General features: G+C 38.9%; 1 protein-coding gene across 3 annotated transcripts in view; it reads right to left on the bottom strand.

Moving 5' to 3' along the window:
• The window catches only part of kctd15b (potassium channel tetramerization domain containing 15b), a 29,842-nt gene extending 12,913 nt beyond the window's left edge, over positions 1–16,929 (bottom strand). The window contains exons 1-3 of one of the 3 annotated variants that reach the window (XM_077593070.1): positions 16,333–16,929; positions 12,813–12,988; positions 4,569–4,713 (exon numbers count right to left, since the gene is read on the bottom strand). In XM_077593070.1, the coding sequence (XP_077449196.1) occupies positions 4,569–4,713; positions 12,813–12,988; positions 16,333–16,341 (330 nt within the window). In that variant the 5' untranslated portion in view covers positions 16,342–16,929. The other 2 variants (XM_077593055.1, XM_077593062.1) reach the window with 2 other exon arrangements.
• Between the last annotated feature and the right edge of the window lie 2,625 nt (positions 16,930–19,554).

The following is a 19,554-nucleotide window of genomic DNA, read 5'->3' as shown; positions in this document are numbered from 1 at the left end:
AATAGCAAAATGGAGAACAACAGTCTAAATAGGCATCGGTTAACATAAGAGTTTTTCAGACAACTATAGCCAAAAACAAAGGCTGTCAGAGGGCAAGCCAAACTATGAAAAAAAGTGCGTCTTATAGTCTGGAGTACGGTAGTTTGAATACTGCTCGTCTTTTTTCAACTGACAAAAAAGTGCCTAAAGACGCTCTGCCTCAAAGTGTCCGGGTCTGAAGCCCGTGGATGAATGTGTTTTTAACGCGGGTTCTGTCTGTCAGGCACTTTAGTCATCTATAGACCAGCGCAAAACAACAGACTCATCCGTAGCGCCGACGTGAGGATGAGGAGGAAAAAGACGGCGGCCGGCAGCGTCCTCGCCCCGACCCCCGCCGGCTCTACCAGACGACTTCATTCCCGAAAAAAAAAAGCCGGACAGACAGCCCTTTTTGAGCTCCAGAATAATGGCCGACCTGATTGGCCGAGGGCAAGACGACATCTCAGAGAGAGGAGGGTGATAAAAATAGTCTCGAGGAGGAGGACAGATAGAGTGGCTGGAATGGTGTGTCTCTGACAAATTAATAGGCACACAAGTGGATATGAACGTTGTATGCCGTCAATGGCTTTTAGGATCCTCACACTTTTTGCACGGCAACGCGCTCGTAACATAACATAAAAAAATTAAATGCACTTGGATTACGATGCAGACACTCAAAAATAAATTTAATCTAACCTTACACTAAACTTAATTCTAATTTTGTTTGAAATTTTGATACCTTTCTTCTCTCGGGTTGGCTCTATTTGCCCCGCCTCCACCCTGACTTTTAGATGCAACCTATCGAGGGTTGTTTGCTTTTGTATTCCCTTCAAAATATTCCGAAAATGATGCACACAAATGTCCTCACAATAGGAGAACGCACGACCACTTGCCAATGAGAAGTAGTATATACTCCTCTCGTATTAGCGATCGCTCCGCCATTCGCACTGACTAACGTGAAAAAAACACTGAAAAAAAATGCAACGCTCCGCCCAGTGCTCGTAGAAACATTACACGAGGGAGTTGCGACGGGAAAGACAGTGGCCATGATGTTCTTATGAGCAGCCTCTCGCATCCACTGTATGCTCGTATATCAAAATGTGTCTCGTATCTCAAGATAAATATTTGCCTAAAATTTTACTCGTATCTCAAATTGCTCGTATGTCGAGGTACCACTGTAATAATATTCCCTAAAAATAAAATCAGTGGCATGTATAAACATAATTAGCCTGGATGTTTCAATTTATTTTTGGTGGTGAAGACCATTTGCTACACATTTTCGCGTACTTTTTTTGCTGGGTACTTTTCATCTACTGCTTAGCCTGTTTTTTTTTCTTTTTTAAGTCTGCAAAGTATCACGGAATGGCTGAAGTTTCACGTAAATAGGTACTTAATTTTAGTTGACATAAAATATCAATGAGTTCATGAACATGAGTTAATAAGGTAAGAAAAGACTCAAAATACTGTAGATTTCTGTTCTTTTCGTCAAATTGGCTATTTAGCGGTGGACATTTTAAGATATAGCGATTCAGATTGTCGTTAATTCTTAAATTCATGATTTGTTTTATGACGTTCTATGCCCACTGCTCAAAATAGGCTGCCAAGTGTAAGTAAAAAGTCCCTGGCGCAATAAAATGTGAGCGACTACGACTGTGCTGTAAAATATAAATGAATTGAGTTTGAGGAGTCTTTATAACATTAAGTCAACTGCAAGATGTATTTCAGCTTTCAACCTCAAACACAGCACACTACGTTAGTAGGAATAATACTGTGTTCAGACCAATTTTCATACAAACATTCTATTTCCTGATTTTCCCCTTTTTAAATCAATAATTGCAATTTTTTAATCCATTTTTTTCTTTTGGTGTTTTTAGTTCAAAAAGCATATTGTAAAATCTAAAAATAAATATATAAAAATATTTTCGGTTTTCCACTTTAATATTGAAAATAATTAAAAAGAATATTTTGTTTCCATTTGAAATGAAAAACAAAGACGTTTTCTCTTACTAAGAAAAAAAAGCACAAATAAACATTGTTTTAGAGCTATAAAAAACTGATTTACAGCTTTTGATACAGTTCTTATAATCCAATTAAAAAATAAAAATAAATCAAAATATTATATTTATAATGTTTTGGCCCACATGAAATCGAGTTGACGTTAATGCTCCCCGCGACCCAACCCGAGTTTGACACCCTTGCTTTGGCCAACTTGATTTCACGTGGGCCGGACCATTTTAGATATAATATTTAGATTTTTTTTTAATGGATTAAAAGAACTGGATTAAAAGCCCTGAATATTCAGTTTTTGTACAGATCTAAAACAATGTTTATTTTAGCTTTTTTAATATATTTTTAGATTTTACAAAATGATTTTTGAACTAAAAACATGGAAAATTTGATTAAAAAAATTACAATTATTGATTTAAAAGGGGGCAAATCAGGAAATTTAATATCCATCTATACTCTTCATTTTAATTTGATCCCAAAACAGAAAGTCGGCACTCATGATTTACTTTCCCGGGCCACACAAAATGATGCGGCGGGCCAGATTTGGCCCCCGGGCCGCCACTTTGACACGTGCTTTAGACCTTTCAGCAGTAAAAGTATGAATTATGAAATTCTGCCCGAGAATAGACAAAGTAGCATTGATCACAGCAACAACAACAAAAACGCAATGGTTCATGAGCACACCTTCAGCGCGTTGCTTACTCTTGTGTGATTAATTGCGCGTTGAATAAGCCAGGGCGATTATTAATAGCGAATCTTTTCGGTTCCGGCAACGTTGGCCGAAATCTTTCCGTTTGCATTTGTGCTCAGACTTTCCCATCGATTTAACAAAACACACAAGGCTGCGGCTGCCAGCAGCAGAACAGACCCAGCCCGCGGGCGACGGCAAGCCTGATTGTGTTCAGATATGGACTTGCTCAATTCTGCCTTTGCACTATTTGCATTTTTTTCCCTCCTCCTCTCCCTTTTTACAAGGGCTTTGCGCAAATTGAAAGGTATGCAGATCAACACGGCCTTGTAATGAGTCGAAACAATGAAGTCGGACACTTTCTCCTCCAGTGCCGCGCCTGATTGGACTGTCAAGACTTCACAGAAGGCAGGGTCTGCAGAGCATGAATAAAAAATAAAAAAAGACGGAAAACTAATCGGGACTGAGTCAGACCGTCATTTGCAGAAAAATATGCGGGGCTTTCATGTCATGTTCTGTTCTTTGAGGCTTGGATCTGGTTCAGAGTCTTCGGTCCCCCGCCCACCCCCCGGTCTTGTCACATTTCCTCAGAGAGAATGATGAAAAAGTAGCAAGGTCGTGTAGAAAGGTCATTCAAGTTAAGGTGGATTACAGTGATGAGGAGAATAAACATTATGGTGGAATAATCCCTTAACAGGAAGCAGCCTTGGATGAAATAAACATTGTAACAGAGCCTTGAATGGCAAACATATTTTGGCTAACTTAATGAAACTGTTCTCAATGTAATCAAAATCAAATTTAGTTTTACCAGAGGAATAAACTATGTATTATTTGTCTGATGAAGTATACAAACTGATTAGTAAACAAATGTTTTTCTTGAGCGCAAGCTAGCACCTTGGAAAAAGTAGATTTGAAAAGCTAGGATTTTTTTTCTATAAAAAGACTAAAATCAGCAATAATACGAGTTTAAAAGTTACCAATTTTACTGTTAATTGTAGTAGTCAGAGTGAACCTATTTGGTAGCAAATGCTATCGTGCTAAAATGTTATTTGCTTCTGCTTGGGCATCTTGATTTTTTTATGCAATTGCAAAAATCTTTACCTTTGGTCACTTTTATTTACGATAAATTTTAATGTCAAAGATAGCAGATAAATTCATTGACCGCCAATTTGTGACCAAAAACGTGTTTGTGAAATCTCTTTTGTAAGCTAGCTGCTAATGTTAGTTAGCTACGCTAGCTATGCAACTGGATAACGTCAAAACGGTTAATTTGACACATTGTCATGAACGTCTTCCCCAAAAATTGACATTGTGTAGCAGATAGCTTAACAAAATTTCCATTAAGCTAACAAATCAACCCATTCCAATGGAGTCAAACTAAAATAACGTAAAAACAAACTAAAATAACGTAAAAACAAACTAAAATAACGTAAAAACAAACTACAATAACGTAAAAACAAACTAAAATAATGTAAAAAGAACAGTTTCGAGATACTTTTGTATGTCTATCATGTTGAAATACGTTTTAAAAAGTACATAAATGCGATGTAAGTTTTTATTCCTCCATTTTCTCAACAACTTATCCTCACAAGGGTCGTGGGAGGTGCTGGAGCCTAACCCAGCCAACTATGGGCCCCAGGTGGGGGACACCCTGAATCGGTGGCCAGCCAATTGCAGGGCATCCTAAGAAATTTGAAAACAATAAATCAAAACTACTTTGTTACTTTGTGGAGTAACTCAAACACGCTTACTGTTGTGTATTATTTGGAGAATAAAAATGGAAGACTTCAGAGTTACGTATCCATTCAATACATAAATGGATTTCGTTTGGTGTGTGTTTTTTGACAACACTTACCTTAAAGTCTTCGGGAAGCAGCAACTTGCTCGTCCTGAGGAAGCTGAGGATGTAGCGGAATATCTCGCCGTCACGATCTATGAAGTAGTGCTGCTTCAAGCTGTCCAGCACGATGGGCTCGGTGCCATTGAACAGCCGACTAATTCTGCAAATTCATACGGAGGGGCACACGCATAAAAACACACACTTAATAAAATGAGCCCAGCTCTAGTCAAATGCACGGAACAATTACCCTCTATTTATTTTTCCAATTCTATTAGCAGCTAGCCCCAAATGCTTTTTTTTTGTTGAGCTCGCGCCCGCATGAAACAAGGCGCTTAAGGCAACATTCCTCCACCGCAGCCTCGTTTGAAGTGTCCCTTCTGTGGGCGGATTGTACACTCGCCGTGCGTACTTACAAAAATTAATGCCGTGAATGTGACATTACACCGCTTTTATCCCACCTGTTACACGGGTGAAAATGAAACCCAAGCGAGAAATGGACAAGGATCACATACTAATGTACAATGTTAATTCAATGCTATTTTTTTATATATTTATAGCCACATTTGCAATAGTAGCATAGTGCTTAGCAGTTAGCACATCTGTAAGAATGTCAAAAGGTCCTGAGTTTGGATTTTTGTTCAGTTCTGACCTGAAGGTTTTCAGCTTCGTCCCAAAATATGAACGTTTTCTCAGCTATCAAAATTGAACAAAAGCGTGAATGTGAGTAAGCCTATCATTATATTTACTAAAATGTAATTTTACAAAATTGCCCAACTACAGTTTTAACTATATAAACTTGACAGCTTTTTCAACATTGGCTTGGTGGTAGAGATATAAATTGTAAAATTATTGTTTTTACGACATTGAGTGATTGTCTAGTATGCAAAATGTCGAGCAATTTTTGTTGTTTGTCAGGACATGAAAAATAAGCCGTCACCAACATTCATTCAAACTGCCTTGATGTCTCTCAACCTAATTTGAAATATCAAATATTGCCTGTTTTCAAATCGATCTGGTCCAAATGACAGTGACGATATGATACAAATATGATTACAAATTTGAGGTATATGGTTGATCAAATCGCAAAACTCAGTTCACACGAGTGATTTTGTAATGATCCATTTATACATTTTATTTATTATGTCAACAAGGGGAAATAGAAAAAAAAAATCAAAAACATTACTATTGTTTATCTCAATAGTTTCTAGGAAAATACATCGGCCTAAAAAAATGTTATCTTAATGTAAGAGCTAATGTTAGCATTTTAGCTTGTGACCAGACTTACATGTTGAAGTCCTACAACTTTTTGCTAATAGGAATAAATTCATAATTAGTCCCAGCTTTAAAAATACTTGTATGAAAAGGACATCTCGGCCACAAAAAAGGCATGTAGCAAGGAAAAATTATCAACGTCAGAACTACCATGAACTAATATCCATTTTACTTCCACAAAGGAGTCTTTATTTTTGTTTTCCTGTTTTGTGTGTAGTCACACAAGCGACTTGTGGTATTTTTCGCATGAATCTCAATGACAAAATTCCGGCATACAGTGAATGAAGGTGTGCCCTACCGAATGCCACTGCATTTAATTGTGGCAAATGTTTAACATGCTCTTTCCTCCAATAATTAAAGCTACTTCTCATGTTGGGCTTGGGGCTGCTGTTTTTCCTAATGCCTCATCTTGTTATTGCCACACTAAATGTGCTTTGTTTTAGCACAATAGAAGGAACGGGCTGCGCACACTGGCAAGACAATTGGCAGTTTCCATCATTTGGAGTCCAACAAAGCTGTTAGCCAGGCTTTGTGCGTTGTTATACCGCTAAGGGGGCTTTTAATGAGATCGGCCCTTTCATCTCGACTTCTCCGCTGGGTGACAAAAGATAATTGTAATAGAAGTTGACCCTGACGCCAGCATAAAAATATCAAATTGCAAGAAACAAGGGAAGCTAATGAAAATATAAACAAAACATGACTTGTAGGCTCTTGATTTAAATGGCAACTTTTTAAAAAGCTTTTGCATCAAGGGTCAGATGACCCTAACAATCTTCCATTCTTTCTCTCTTTCACTCTCACTCTTCCTTCCTTCCTTTCTTCCCCCTCTCTCTCTTTTTGCTCTTCATCCTCCCGTCTCACTTTCTGGCTTTTCTCTCAGGAAATCGATGCAAAATGCTTTATAAAAAACCAATACTCATCTCCCTGTTTGGCCCGAGGTGTTCCTTTCTCATATGGTCTTGCAATTCTTCCAGCTAGAATTTCACCATACGCCTGCGGGCTAACTCTGTTTTTCATCTCGACTTTTTAAAAAAGCAATTAAAATGCTGCCTGTTTTTCTTTTTCTTTGACCCCCCCTTCTCCCCCCACCCAACCATCACCATCCGCCTCCTCCTCCTCCTCCTCCTGCTCCCCCCCTCTATTCCACTCACTTAATTCACCCTCTCTCTTTCTGCCGGCCTTCATGTTACCCAATCTGTTCAATGGGATGGAAGGTTTAACAAGTAGTATGCTACATATGCACTGCATGGATGAAAATGATTGGAACTCAAAAAAATAAAAATAAAAAATAAACATTTGGATCAAACATGAGTTTTTTCATAGTACAGTGGTACCTCGACATACAAGCACCCCGACATACGAGCAATTCGAGATACGAGTAAAATTGAGCAAATAATTATCTCGAGATACGAGACAAATTTTGAGATACGAGAAAGACAGGTGGCCAAGACATGAGAGGCTGTTTATGATTATAGCGCACTGTCTTTTTTGCCGCATCTCTTTCGTGTATAACAGATATCTACGAGCACTGGGCGGAGCGTTGCATTTTTTTCAGTGTTTTTTTTCCGTCACTCAGCGCGAATGGCGTAGCGATCGCTAGTACGAGGAGTATATATTACTTCTTGTTGGTAAGTGGTCGTGCGTTATCCTATTGTGAGCACATTTGTGTGCATCATTTGGGGAATATTTTGAAGGGAATACAAAAGCAAACAGCCCATCGATAGTGAAAGTCAGGGTGGAGGCAGGGCAAACAGAGCCAACCCAGCCGGGAGAAGAAAGGTATAAAAATGTAAAACAAAATTAGAATTAAGTTTAGTGTAAGGTTAGATTAAACTTATTTTTGAGTGTGTCTGCATCGTAATCCAAGTTCATTTAAATTTGTTTATGGTATATTACAATTCACCGGTGCAAAAAGTGCAAAATCCGACAAAATGTTAAATATATTTGAAAATGTCCATTTGTTTTCCTCTTCTCTCATATATACTAACAGTTTTTAAAGAAAAGTAAGAAAACATACCATTTTGGTGGGATTCGGTCACATTTTAAAAGTCTAGAAAGGTGTTGAAAATGTATGTGGATACATTGTTGCAATTTTTTACTGGATCTTTCACACCAACAACGACACCTTGTAGTGTTAAAGCTAGCATAAATGCTAGGATAGAAAAAAAATGTTTTGGTCACATTCTAAAAGTCTAAAAATGTGTTGAAAATGTATGTGGATACATTGTTGCTATTTTTTACTGGATCTGTCACAGCAACAATGACACCTTGTAGTGTTAAAGCTAGCATAAATGCTAGGATGGAAGAAAAAAGTTTCCTTTGTGCGTTACACAACAAGAACACATTGTATTTTTGGGGCGGGTGGTACATTTAAAAAGTCTAAAAAAGAAAAAATGGACTTGAGGGTATTGTTTACTGAAGCTGTTTGACCATCAAGGGCACCTCGCTGTGTTAGCACTTGCATAGATGCTAATAAAACTATCAAACTGAAAGATTCAGACACCATTTACTTGAAATGTAACGAAAGAAGGTTATGTTTGCATGAAGTACAGTGATACTTTTATTTTTTTCAGTGTATGTATATTCACCAGAGTGATTTAAAAAGAGATCACAAATCACTACTGGAGGGGATACCTAGAGCAAAAAAAGCCCAATTATTCCTTGCTGATACTTTAAGGGCAACCTTTTTAACATATTCACATTGTTATTTAGATCAAGAATTGGACAAAGTGGGGCCTTTCAGCCTGAAGTCATAAGTCAGGCTGAATCCTAAAGCATTTTTTAATGAAGAAAAACATATGAGCAGTGATGCAGTGAATTTGATATTACTTTTATAAAGCAGAATACAAAATGTGAGTACAAATAGTAATATTATTATTATTACTACACATAAAGAGCAAAGTAATGGTATCATACTTGTTTGTCACAAAAGCATATGATATTTTGACACGATATTAAAAGAGGCCAAATTCTATTTTACATTTGATTGTTCTAAACATGCTATATTGTTGTTTCTATAACAATAAACATGTACCTAATACATAAAAAATAAATCCCTTTTTTGTTAACTTATTATACTACTACCACTATTACCACTCATTTTTTTGAACCGCTTATCCTTACAAGAGGGGTGCCGGAACCTATCCCACTTAACTACCCGATTCGGTGGCCATCCAATCACAGGGCACAAGGAGACCAATCACCAATCACTCTCATAGCTCAGGGCAATTTAGTGTTAAATTAACAAGTATGCATATTTTTAGTGTGGGAAGAAACCAGAGTACCCAGAGAAAACCCACGCAAGGCCAGAGAGAAGATGCAAACTCCACACAGCAAAGACCGACCTGGGGTCGAACCCTCGACCCCAGAACTGCGAGGCCAATGTTTAAACTAGACCATTTGTAACCATGTGTTCATTTGTTCTCTCCCCGTCAAAATACATCGAACGTCTAGCATAGTCAACAGCATCCAATGAGCGAAAAGTAAAGTAAAAAAGAGCGCCTATTCAAACGTCTTTCTCATCTATGTGGACCATTTGCTTCTAATTTCCTCAGCTTCTGTTCTCGCCAAAGCTCCGCAGAGTGCGCCATCAATGTTTCATGGCCACTGTCCCTTAATCCGGCCCAGCGCTGAGGAAGACGGATCGTCGCGCATTAGTTACTAGACTAACTTTCTCTTGGCCAGATGCATTATTTAGCGAGCGATCTATTAAAAGTCCTCATCAACTTGAGCTTCCTTAACCATGCTCTTTTAAGGACTCTTCTCCCCCAACCACCTCCTTTTTTTCTCGACCGTCGCCCAAGAGCAAACGTGGCGTGGCGTGGCGTTCTCCGGACCCCGCCACAGTGTAATTGTTTTGCTTTCTGCTGTCAGCCATTATCCTAATTCACACAAAAGGGGGAGGCAAGAGAGGTGGTGGTGGTGGTGGTGGTGATGGGGGGGCTTCTTCCACTGGCTCCAGCGGAAAGTAGGGCCCCCAGGCCAAGTGCGCTCTGAGGAGGCTGGGAAAAGCGAGAGACAACAGCGAGCGTATGCGTGTGTGCGTGATCCCGGGTGAGAAAGAAACTGAAAGAGACGGGCCGAGCGAGCACGTGTGAAGAAGAGAGAGAGAGAGTGGGAGAAGAACTCAAAGCAACACTGAGACTCGCATCTGCACCCTCAGTCCTGTAAACTACCACAAGGCTCTGACATAAGTGTTTTTTATTGTTTGCTCGCCCGTCAAAACGTCTTTGTAACATCTCAGGCTGCCGATTAAAGGAACTGTCGTATTGAGACAGTGTAAAACGCAGGCGTGTGTTTACGCGGCTACAACGCAGAAAAGGGAGGAAAAGTTTGATATCCAAACTGGAAAAAGTTGTGAAAATGACCTGCGCAAAATTCAGCTGAAAACTGCAGTATTCACGCAAGGCCAATAGTCGATGTCCTGATGCTGATTTTTTTTAACGTCAGGACACGTTTTTCCGATGATCAGATTCCAGGACTTTTCATCCAGTAAAAATAATGCAAAAATATTGTGTGTATTAAAATCTATGTACATTCTAAATTGCTCCTCGGTATGAGTGTGAGCATGAATGGTCGTCTGTCTCCTTGTGCCGTGCGATTGGCTGGCCTCCGATGCAGGGCTGGAATGGGCCCCGCGAACCTTGTGAGGATAAGCGGTTCCGGAAAACGAACGAATGAATAAAAATGTGTTAAAGTGAGCCCTGGTGGTATAGGAGGCACCAATAGGGCTCACTTTAATAAGACTTTAAAAACAAATGCTCTATTTTACTTTTGCCTAGTGGTTTGATTTACTGCAGTCGAATAATTTAATTCTAATTTAGTTTTTAATCTTTATACCTTCCTTCTCCCGGGTTAGCTCTATTTGCCCCGCCTCCACCCTGACTTTCAGATGCAAACTATCCAGGGTTTTTTGCTTTTGTTTTCCCTTCAAAATATTCCAAAAATGATGCACACAAATGTCCTCACAATAGGATAACGCACAACCACTTGCCAACGAGAAGCACTATATACTCCTCTCGTATTAGCGATCGCTCCGCCATTCGCACTGACTAACGGGGAAAAAAACACTGAAAAAATGCAATGCTCCGCCCAGTGCTCGTAGAGACATTTACTCTTATCTCAAATTACTCGTATGTCGGGGCACTCGTACGTCAAGATATTACTGTACTTGAAAAATCCAAGTGGCTATGTAGTAGAACTGCGATGCTTTAAGATCATAGAACGAATTTAAAGAAATAATAATAATTCAAACTCAGTGATCAGTGGTGAGATATTTGAGCGCCCCACAAATTTTGGCACAAGTTTGGCAGATAGCTACCAGTTTTCCAAAGTCCTGAACTCTATTATTTTAATATAGATTCAACATATAACAGTATCGCGGAGGGATTTAAACCGTGAATGACAAAACCGATCGTCAATCCGTGTCTGAAATAAGCTTTTATTTCACATTTAACATGAAAATCAGGAGCTGTCTGGGGATTTCCTGTCAGCGGACTGTGCTCATATCAAGCCTTTTATTATCAGGGGATTAGGAGGATTGTTTCCTGTGGCCAATTTGGCAGATTTTCTAACAAGCCGCCCGGTGTGTGTTTACCTTGGCTCGCATGGGACTTTGACGGCTGACAAGGAAGACTAGAAAGAAAAAAACCAAGCGAGGAGGAAAGTATAGCATTTTTGCATCTTTTTCCAATAGGCTTAGTTAAGAGCTTTTTTTATGGGCAAAACTGAATGCTTTTATGTTTTGGTCATACTATTTCGTAATTGGACAAGCTAAACTATTACAGTTCTCAGTGTGGAATGGTAGACCACAACAAAGTACTTTTAGTAGTAATATGAAAACGGCAAAACTCCACTCATATTTTACACAGCCTTTTGTTGTTGTTTATAACATTAGTGAGTAGTTACAACACTACAGTTCACTCCAGAAAAGTGTATTATGATCAGATTCAAACAATCATCAACACCCAGTATTTATGTCTACATTAACATTATCACACCGTTATAAGGAACAATTGACAATATCTAACACTAAAATGTGGTTATTTGCCAAATTTTAGTGTAGAAATCGCAGCAACCAAGAAATACACGATATATGTCGCTCGAGATAGAAGTCGTATTTTTGTCGAGAATTTTATATGAGGATAGACCAAGAACAGGCAGTATATTAAGAATGCTAAAATGCTAAATAGGCGTCTCTTAACGTAGCATATAAACAGTTCTTCAGATAACTATAGCCAAACAACACAAGAAAAACCCTTCTTATCCAAGCTTTCTTGCAACTGTGAGCATGAAAAAAAACAAAACATACCGTATATCCGGACTATAAGGCGCAGTTTTTTTAAGAGTTTGGCCGACTTATATTCCAGTGTGAAATTATTTACACATTATTATATCATTTCACGTTATTTTACATTAAACCGCAAGAGGGTGCTTTAAGCCTGTGTTGATTACTTCAACATTGGTTGTGGGTGGGGCTTTGGCTTATCACCTCAAGGCTCGCCATGGCGAACCCGTAGAATTGCCTAAAATCTGGGAAGGGCTTACTTATCAAGAAAATGTTATTTACATTTATTTAAACATTGTTTTTTGGAGAATTTATTTTAAAAATATATTTGGACTGTTCTTGCCATGATTCTTATATTTATTATTACTTTTTAAAAATTTCAAATACCATTCAAGATGCCATTTCTGTTCTTTGTTATGGATTATATCAAATACAATTCCCCCAAAAAATACGACATACTCCAGTGCGACTTTTTTTTCCATTTCATTGGAAATTTGATAAATCGCAGCTCCAACCAAACTATGAAAAAGTGTGACTTATAATCCGGAAACGACGGTAAAAACAAAAAGTCACAATGATTTACTTGCCTGACCTTTTTCGCAAAAAAAAAAAACATTTTGTTGACTATTTGGGAGCAATACAATCAGACTAACTCAAAAGACAAGTTCCTCCTCACACGAGTTTGGAAAAAGTTCCTTTACCTTGAGTCGGGGTACTTGGTGAGCGTGGCCAAGCTGCTGGTGTACATGTGCCCCCCAACATCGATGTGCACGGGCGCGTTGGCTTTGGTGAGCTGCGCGGGTAGTGGGATACCCTGGGCGGCCAGCGGGGAGACCGGGGACCGGGTCAGAGACAGCCGCGACATGCTTCGCCCCTCCTGGAAGCAAGTGTACAAAAAAGCCATTGGAGGGGGGAAAAAAATGTCCTGAAGTAGAGAAGAAGCGAGATGGAGGAATTACAGGGAGAAGAGAAATCCCCCAGAAAAACCGAGCCGATATCCTTCCCGATCAGATGGCTTCCATGACTGCCTGGTCGAGTCCCCCTCGCCCGCGTATTACTACACCGCCTCTAATTAAGTATGTTTGCATCTTTTGGCTCAGCACCGCGGGCGAGGATAGGAGGAGGATGCTTATTAGAGAGAGAGAACGACAGACAGATAGACAAGAGAGTGAGAGAAAGAGGGGGGGGACAAAAAGGAGAGGGAGGGATGGATGCTAGGTGTCAGCCTCTAGGGGAATAAAACAAACTGCTGCTGCAATATTCTAATTAAAGGTCGCATTATGGGAGAGATGTGATGTACCCAGACACACCAGTGTGGGAGTGAAAGGGGGGGGGCTTTACTCGTAGACTTGGACAAAAAAAATGAGGGAGTAGAGCGCGATCACGTTGTTGTTTAAAGCTTTGTGTGGCTTAAATGCGGCTGCCGGTGACGGCGCGAGACGTACTCATGGAAAGACATTGTGTTGTGAAAATTGGTGAAAATACAAATGTGGGCGCTGTTCGCTGTCAATAGGAATATATAGTTTAAATTTCGTAATAACTTTCAAATATAATTGAGGGCACTAGGCTGGGAAAAGTGTCTGGGAATGCTTATGTTCAATGCCATTGACGTTGGTAGACGTCCAATTTTGACAAGGTGGGGTGGTGAATTAACATATTTGGATTGGATCGTCTAGTGGTGTCAATGGCAGGGAAATGTTAGTTTGTACAGCCGGTCTTTGTAGTTTAGATGGATTGGACGTGTATCGTTTTCAATGGTGGGAAATAAGATGGGTAATATGAAATAGAAGTTACGGGAGACGGTTATGTTTTTGGTTCTGTGTATCTGTTTGATTGTGTTCAAGATACCCAAAAAATTGTCAATTTTCCACGATCAAATTTGCAGGATATTTGTAATATGACACAGAACACATCATTAAATTATTAGGTAACAAAGTCAAAAGTCACAAACGGAATTTTGCAATAACTATAACGAATTAGCCTGTTTAGCAATTTTGTTAAACCATAAAAATACCTGTATACTTCGTGGCTTTATTTCCTACTTGGAGAGTGCACACATTACCAAAAAATGGCCCAACTTTGAGTTTGGTTGCTTAGGCTCGAGTCTGTTCTTTACCAGAGCTCCTTTACCATTGTTTAAATTAACATTTTCATAATTTGTAAATCTTTGGGTTGCGTGTTGAACTTCTACAACTTCCCCTGACATATTTCCACAATAAAGTTAATTACTTTCCTCTGTAAAAGTTTCTCAAGACTATCCATTTATATTTTTTAACATACCTACTTCTTGCTAAATATTGATTTAAACATTTACAGATTTAAGCATTTCCCCTTAATTTCTGCATTTTTTTTAAAAACAACAAAAATTACTAATCAACGTCACATGTGAGGCTGAACCAGCTGGCTATAATTGGCTAGAAAATAGTGTGTCATACAGCATAAATTGACTAAACTATGAAACGCCACCTAATGTTGCGAATTTTGCTATTTAATACTCCTTGATATTTATAAAAAAATACATTAATAAACTATTAAGCCAATGTGTAGGAGCTTAACTGCAAAGCTCCGAGTGTCAGAACCCAAATTAAGGATTTGTTCTGCCAAAGTGATCTCAAAGCGGGAGGATCACATGCGGCTAAAGGTCACATGGATCGTGGTCACTTCATAATGGCTGACATGTTTCTTCCCCGCAGGTTTTAAGCCACATTTGAAGGGTAAATTAGCCCACTCTGAAAGGACTGAATTTCATCCATCGCTAAATCAACACCAATAGATCAGCTTGTTATTGCACAATCTGAGGACCATAGAAGCTATAAAAGAAAATTCTTTAGCCTCAAGTGACGGTGAAGCTTTTTCTTTTTTCCTTGGGTGCTGCCCGCCTCACTTGGAGTATCATGTTTCTCTAATACGATTACATGAGGAAGGGATTACGTTCCAAATCCTGGGAAAAGGAGACTTGAGAAGTTTTAGGGGGAATGGCACAATACCCATCTTTGTTTGGCTAGGATGGCCGAATTTTACTACTGTATTAAAAGAAAGACACATTTTAGTCCTACGGTGCTCCCTTAAGCCTTCACGGGGCGCTTGTTTTACTCATTGTCCTCCATTGACGGCGCTAGACGTCCAATCTATGTCGACTGGGAGAAGATGGCAGCGAAGAATCGACGTCAAAGCGCATTGACCGTCAATGGCAGTTTCCCTTTCAAATAAATTGGACGTCTGTTGTTGTCAATGGCAGGAAATGGGTCAAATACTGTCAAATTAAAAAAGAAAATCAACTTTAGAGTATTTTTATTTTCATTTATTTTAAGCTTAGTGGTTTAGAATGTCTTTTTTTCCATTTAAAATATATTAATAAGAATAGTTTAAACAATAACAAATAATGTAATAATTATTCACACCTGGCATCCGTATAGCCTGACCTTACATGTTATGACCTACACGAGTTTTCTTGCAATTGGCATTTTCCATATTCTTATATTAGGAATATTTTATATTGACACTTTATATATTCCTAACCAATAAAATTTTAAGATTTCAATCTTTGAATCATTATCGCCGAAACATTTTTTTCTTGACATTCGCTTGTCAGTCGACTCATTATGACCCAAATGTAACGTTCACGTACGTGGACGCCAGGTGCGTAAAGGTTACATTTTAATGCGTATTAGCAAAAAAGAAACTAATTTTCCATAATAAAGGTTAAAGGCAGGTATTGCCAAAGCTATAATTGTGATGAAATTATGTCAAATTTGAAGGATGTCCGATGAAAACGTTGCAAAAATGTGCACAAGAATCCAGGAGGCATTTACGGGTCAGTCCCTACATGAGGTCGTGAGTTGGATTCCTCAACTTTCGTCCTTTTGCCTTAAAATAGGTTGAATTAAAGCCCATTGATCATGCAGAAAAATAAAAGATCCAACATATCGCCGTATTAAACCGTAATGTTCACGAAAAAATACCACGTTTTCCATCGCATTTACCGTTTCGAACATGGTAGACAGCGAGTCCTGATGAGAGTCCGGTGTGTATGACAAGCCAGCAAAAATGCTCAAAAAATCGTTTTCCGGTCCGGTTCGGAAGAGCGCCGGAAGAAGAGCAATCTTACGGACGTAAGAATGCAAAAGTGTGTTGCGTTCACGGTCGCTTCGACCCCTGCTTGTCAAGCGTGCGAGAAAGATAGGAAAAAAAGAAGCGCACACAGGAGGCGTCCTTACTTACCTTGAACATCGATGAGATGATCTTCCTTCCTTTTCCCCCCTCCTCCTTCAAATTAAAGTCTTCCCGTCGTTTATTAGGAGCCGGAGAAGAATAATCCCGAAGAAGGAGAAAGGGCTGATGGAGGAAAAGAAAAAAAAGAAGAATGTGGCTGCGGGCTGCCCGAGCGCCTCTGGGCCGGGGATTAGGCTACAATTAGCTCAACTCCTCTTTCTCGCCAAGGCAATTTTCTCAGGGAAAGAAAAGCGTGATCTAAACCCCCTCCTCTTCTTCTCTCTCTTTTCTCTTCACCTCCTCCCTTCTTAGCCTAAAAAAAATCCCCTCACACCGGAACTCATGTATTTAGCGTGCGCCCGAGAGAGAAAAAATGACCAAAAAAAAGTTGAACCAACAACCCAAATTTCAACTATGTGATAACAACCCTCCAACACGACTTCAAAGTCATCCAGTCAGCCATTTTTTTCTGTTCTCTACTAAAAACCCGATTAAAAAAAACAAAAAAAACTTGTTGATAAAGTCAACATAGAGCATCGGAGAATTCCTCCTCTTCCTCTCCAGCTCTTCGCCTCAATGTCTGGAGTGGGGTGATGAGGATGATGAAGATGATGAGGATGTGGTTGTTGTTGCACAGGGGGGAGTGTGTGCGCGCGCACGCACACACACACGCGCGCACACACTCCCCCTCAGGCCATTCAAATCAAATGACGTCCACGGACGTGCATGCACGCCGCAGCAGAAAGCAGCCCTCACAGGCCGCCTGCAGCCAAATGCGCCATTTCAATTATAGTGCAGGGGCTTAGATGGAGATATCTGGCCACAACACACACACTTGCACACACACACACTCAGAAACACTTGCACACACCCCTCACTCATGCTCAAAATGAAAGCAGACAGCCTCCAGACTTTTGCAAAATAGGATTCACAAGCTGATTATTGTTATTTTTGCATATGTGTGTGACACAATGGAAGTGAATCATGCGTGAAGCGTTTTATTCCCCCCCCCCCCAAAAAATAAATAAATAAATAAACAAAAGTAGGAGAGGAAGAGAGAAAACTTTGGAGTCAGTCAAGGTGCTCCATTATTTATTTATTTGTGTGTTTGTTTATTTGCGGGTAAATAAGTGTGAATAATTGATGCAGCATTGAGAACAGTAATTACTTGCTGCTAGTAGCGAGTGGAGATGTTGTTTCTTGATGTTTGGCTCCAACTGGTGGAGCTAGGGGGTATTACAGGTTTAAGAAAAAAGTGAAATGAGGGAGAATTATTTTCAAATCATAACATTTTATTGTCATAGAACGGCCAGACTATTAGTGAATTAGTGAGTGTTACTCTAATTAGGATACATGAGGTATACATTCTTGTTTATTGATGTAATAGAGGGAATATTTGAGTTTTAGTTTGATTTATTTAATAAGGGACAGCACGTTAAGGTACATTTGTATTCATGTTAATGACCATATTTATGTAAATATGTAAGATTGTAGATGTGTCCCCAAAACTGCACAAAATACGATGTAATGTATTTTTTAAACAAAGCTAAAATGGCAAATAGATTTTTTTTTTAAATCAAACAAATGAGAAATTCAAATATTGCCAAAAAGTACCAGTACGACACAATACCAAAAACAACATAAAAAAAACATTAAACATGAAAAATCTGGCCAAATGATCCATTAATAAAATGAAAATAATCTCCATGACCGCTAATAACATGCTAACCTAAATTAGCCTCCCCTGACACTAAAACAAAACTCATTTTCATCCATTCCTAGCATTATTAAACGAATTTAAGCATTAAATTACCCCATATTTATATTAAATTACCCCATATTTATTTTATTTTATTATTTATCTTATTTTATCATTAATTATAACTTTGTATATTTGTAGTTTGTGGACCGTTGTTTTAAAAATAGTGTCATTTGCTAGCTGCGAGCTAATTTCATGCTAATATTGCCAAAAATACCAGTCCAATACAATACCAAAAACAACATAAAAAACATTAAACATGAAAAAATCTGGCCATATCATCCATTAATAAAATAAAAATAATCCCCATGACTGCCATTTACATGCTAACCTAAATTAGCCTTGCTTGACACTAAAAACTTATTTTCATCCATTCCTAGCATTATCAAACGAATTTAAGCATTACATTTCCCCATATTTATCCTATTTGACTATTTTTCTTCTTTCATCATTCATTATAACTTTGTATATTTGTAGTTTATGGACCAATGTTTTAAAAAAAAGGAGTGTCATTTGCTAGCTGCGAGCTAATTTCATGCTAATATTTGCCCCAAAACCCTGTCAATCGTAGACAATGAGAAAATAGACTGTCACTTTCTCCTCCAAGTTTTTCAAAAGGTAATAAAGTGATAAACCTGGCGATATTTGACAGCAGGACTGGTGGGAGTGTGGGAATGCATTTCGCCTTGAAGCAGGCCAAGTCTTAATAATTAGACCCCAGTGCGCCCCAGAAAGCCCCCACATTCAAACGCCTCTGGCACAGATTTGTTGTTTCCAGAGGTACAAACTGGAGGGATTTGGAGTGTGTGTGTCCATGTGTGTGAGTGTGTATGCATGAAAGGAGCAGAATTTTTTTCTCATTAAAGGATACAAGCCGGGAGTTAGTTCAATTACATGTGGCGGGCCTATGCCGGGATGTTGTAAATTTAAAGATTTAAATAGCTTACAAAGTGGCTCCGGGCCCCATCAGTTAATTTCCTTAATTTATGGATTTTAGCTACGCTGTGTCAATGTGAAGTAGGTCATGCCGAGGACTTGTGTGTGCTTCACAAGAGCAGGTGCAAAAGTGACACCGGTAAAAAAAAAGAGTGATCAGAGGGTTCATCGTGAAGCTTTTTTTGAGTTATTTGAAGTGAGTGAATGAGAAGACTTTTTTTGTAAGGATCATCTTCCATTTGTGTTCATGAATGAATCAATGAATGAATGCATGGCCACATAAAAACAATGCTTTTACCCCAAGGCTTGAAAAGCAGGCGCTGTTATGTAGTGTAGTCCCTCTCAGGGGGGCGTAAATGTTTTGAATTATCTTTTTACATGATGTAGTTTCTGAGAAAAATGATGTCCACATCATAAGTGGACGCCAGGCACTTGTACAGTAATCCCTCGATTATCGCGGTTAATGTAGACCAGACATGGCCGCGATAAACGAAAATCCGCGAAGTAGGGTCACCCCTATTTAAAATTATTATTAT

This window comes from Stigmatopora argus, chromosome 2 (genome assembly GCF_051989625.1).
Source record: "Stigmatopora argus isolate UIUO_Sarg chromosome 2, RoL_Sarg_1.0, whole genome shotgun sequence".
NCBI lineage: Eukaryota > Metazoa > Chordata > Actinopteri > Syngnathiformes > Syngnathidae > Stigmatopora > Stigmatopora argus.
Note: the sequence above shows the minus strand (reverse complement) of the source record. Positions and strands in the feature narration are given on the sequence as shown.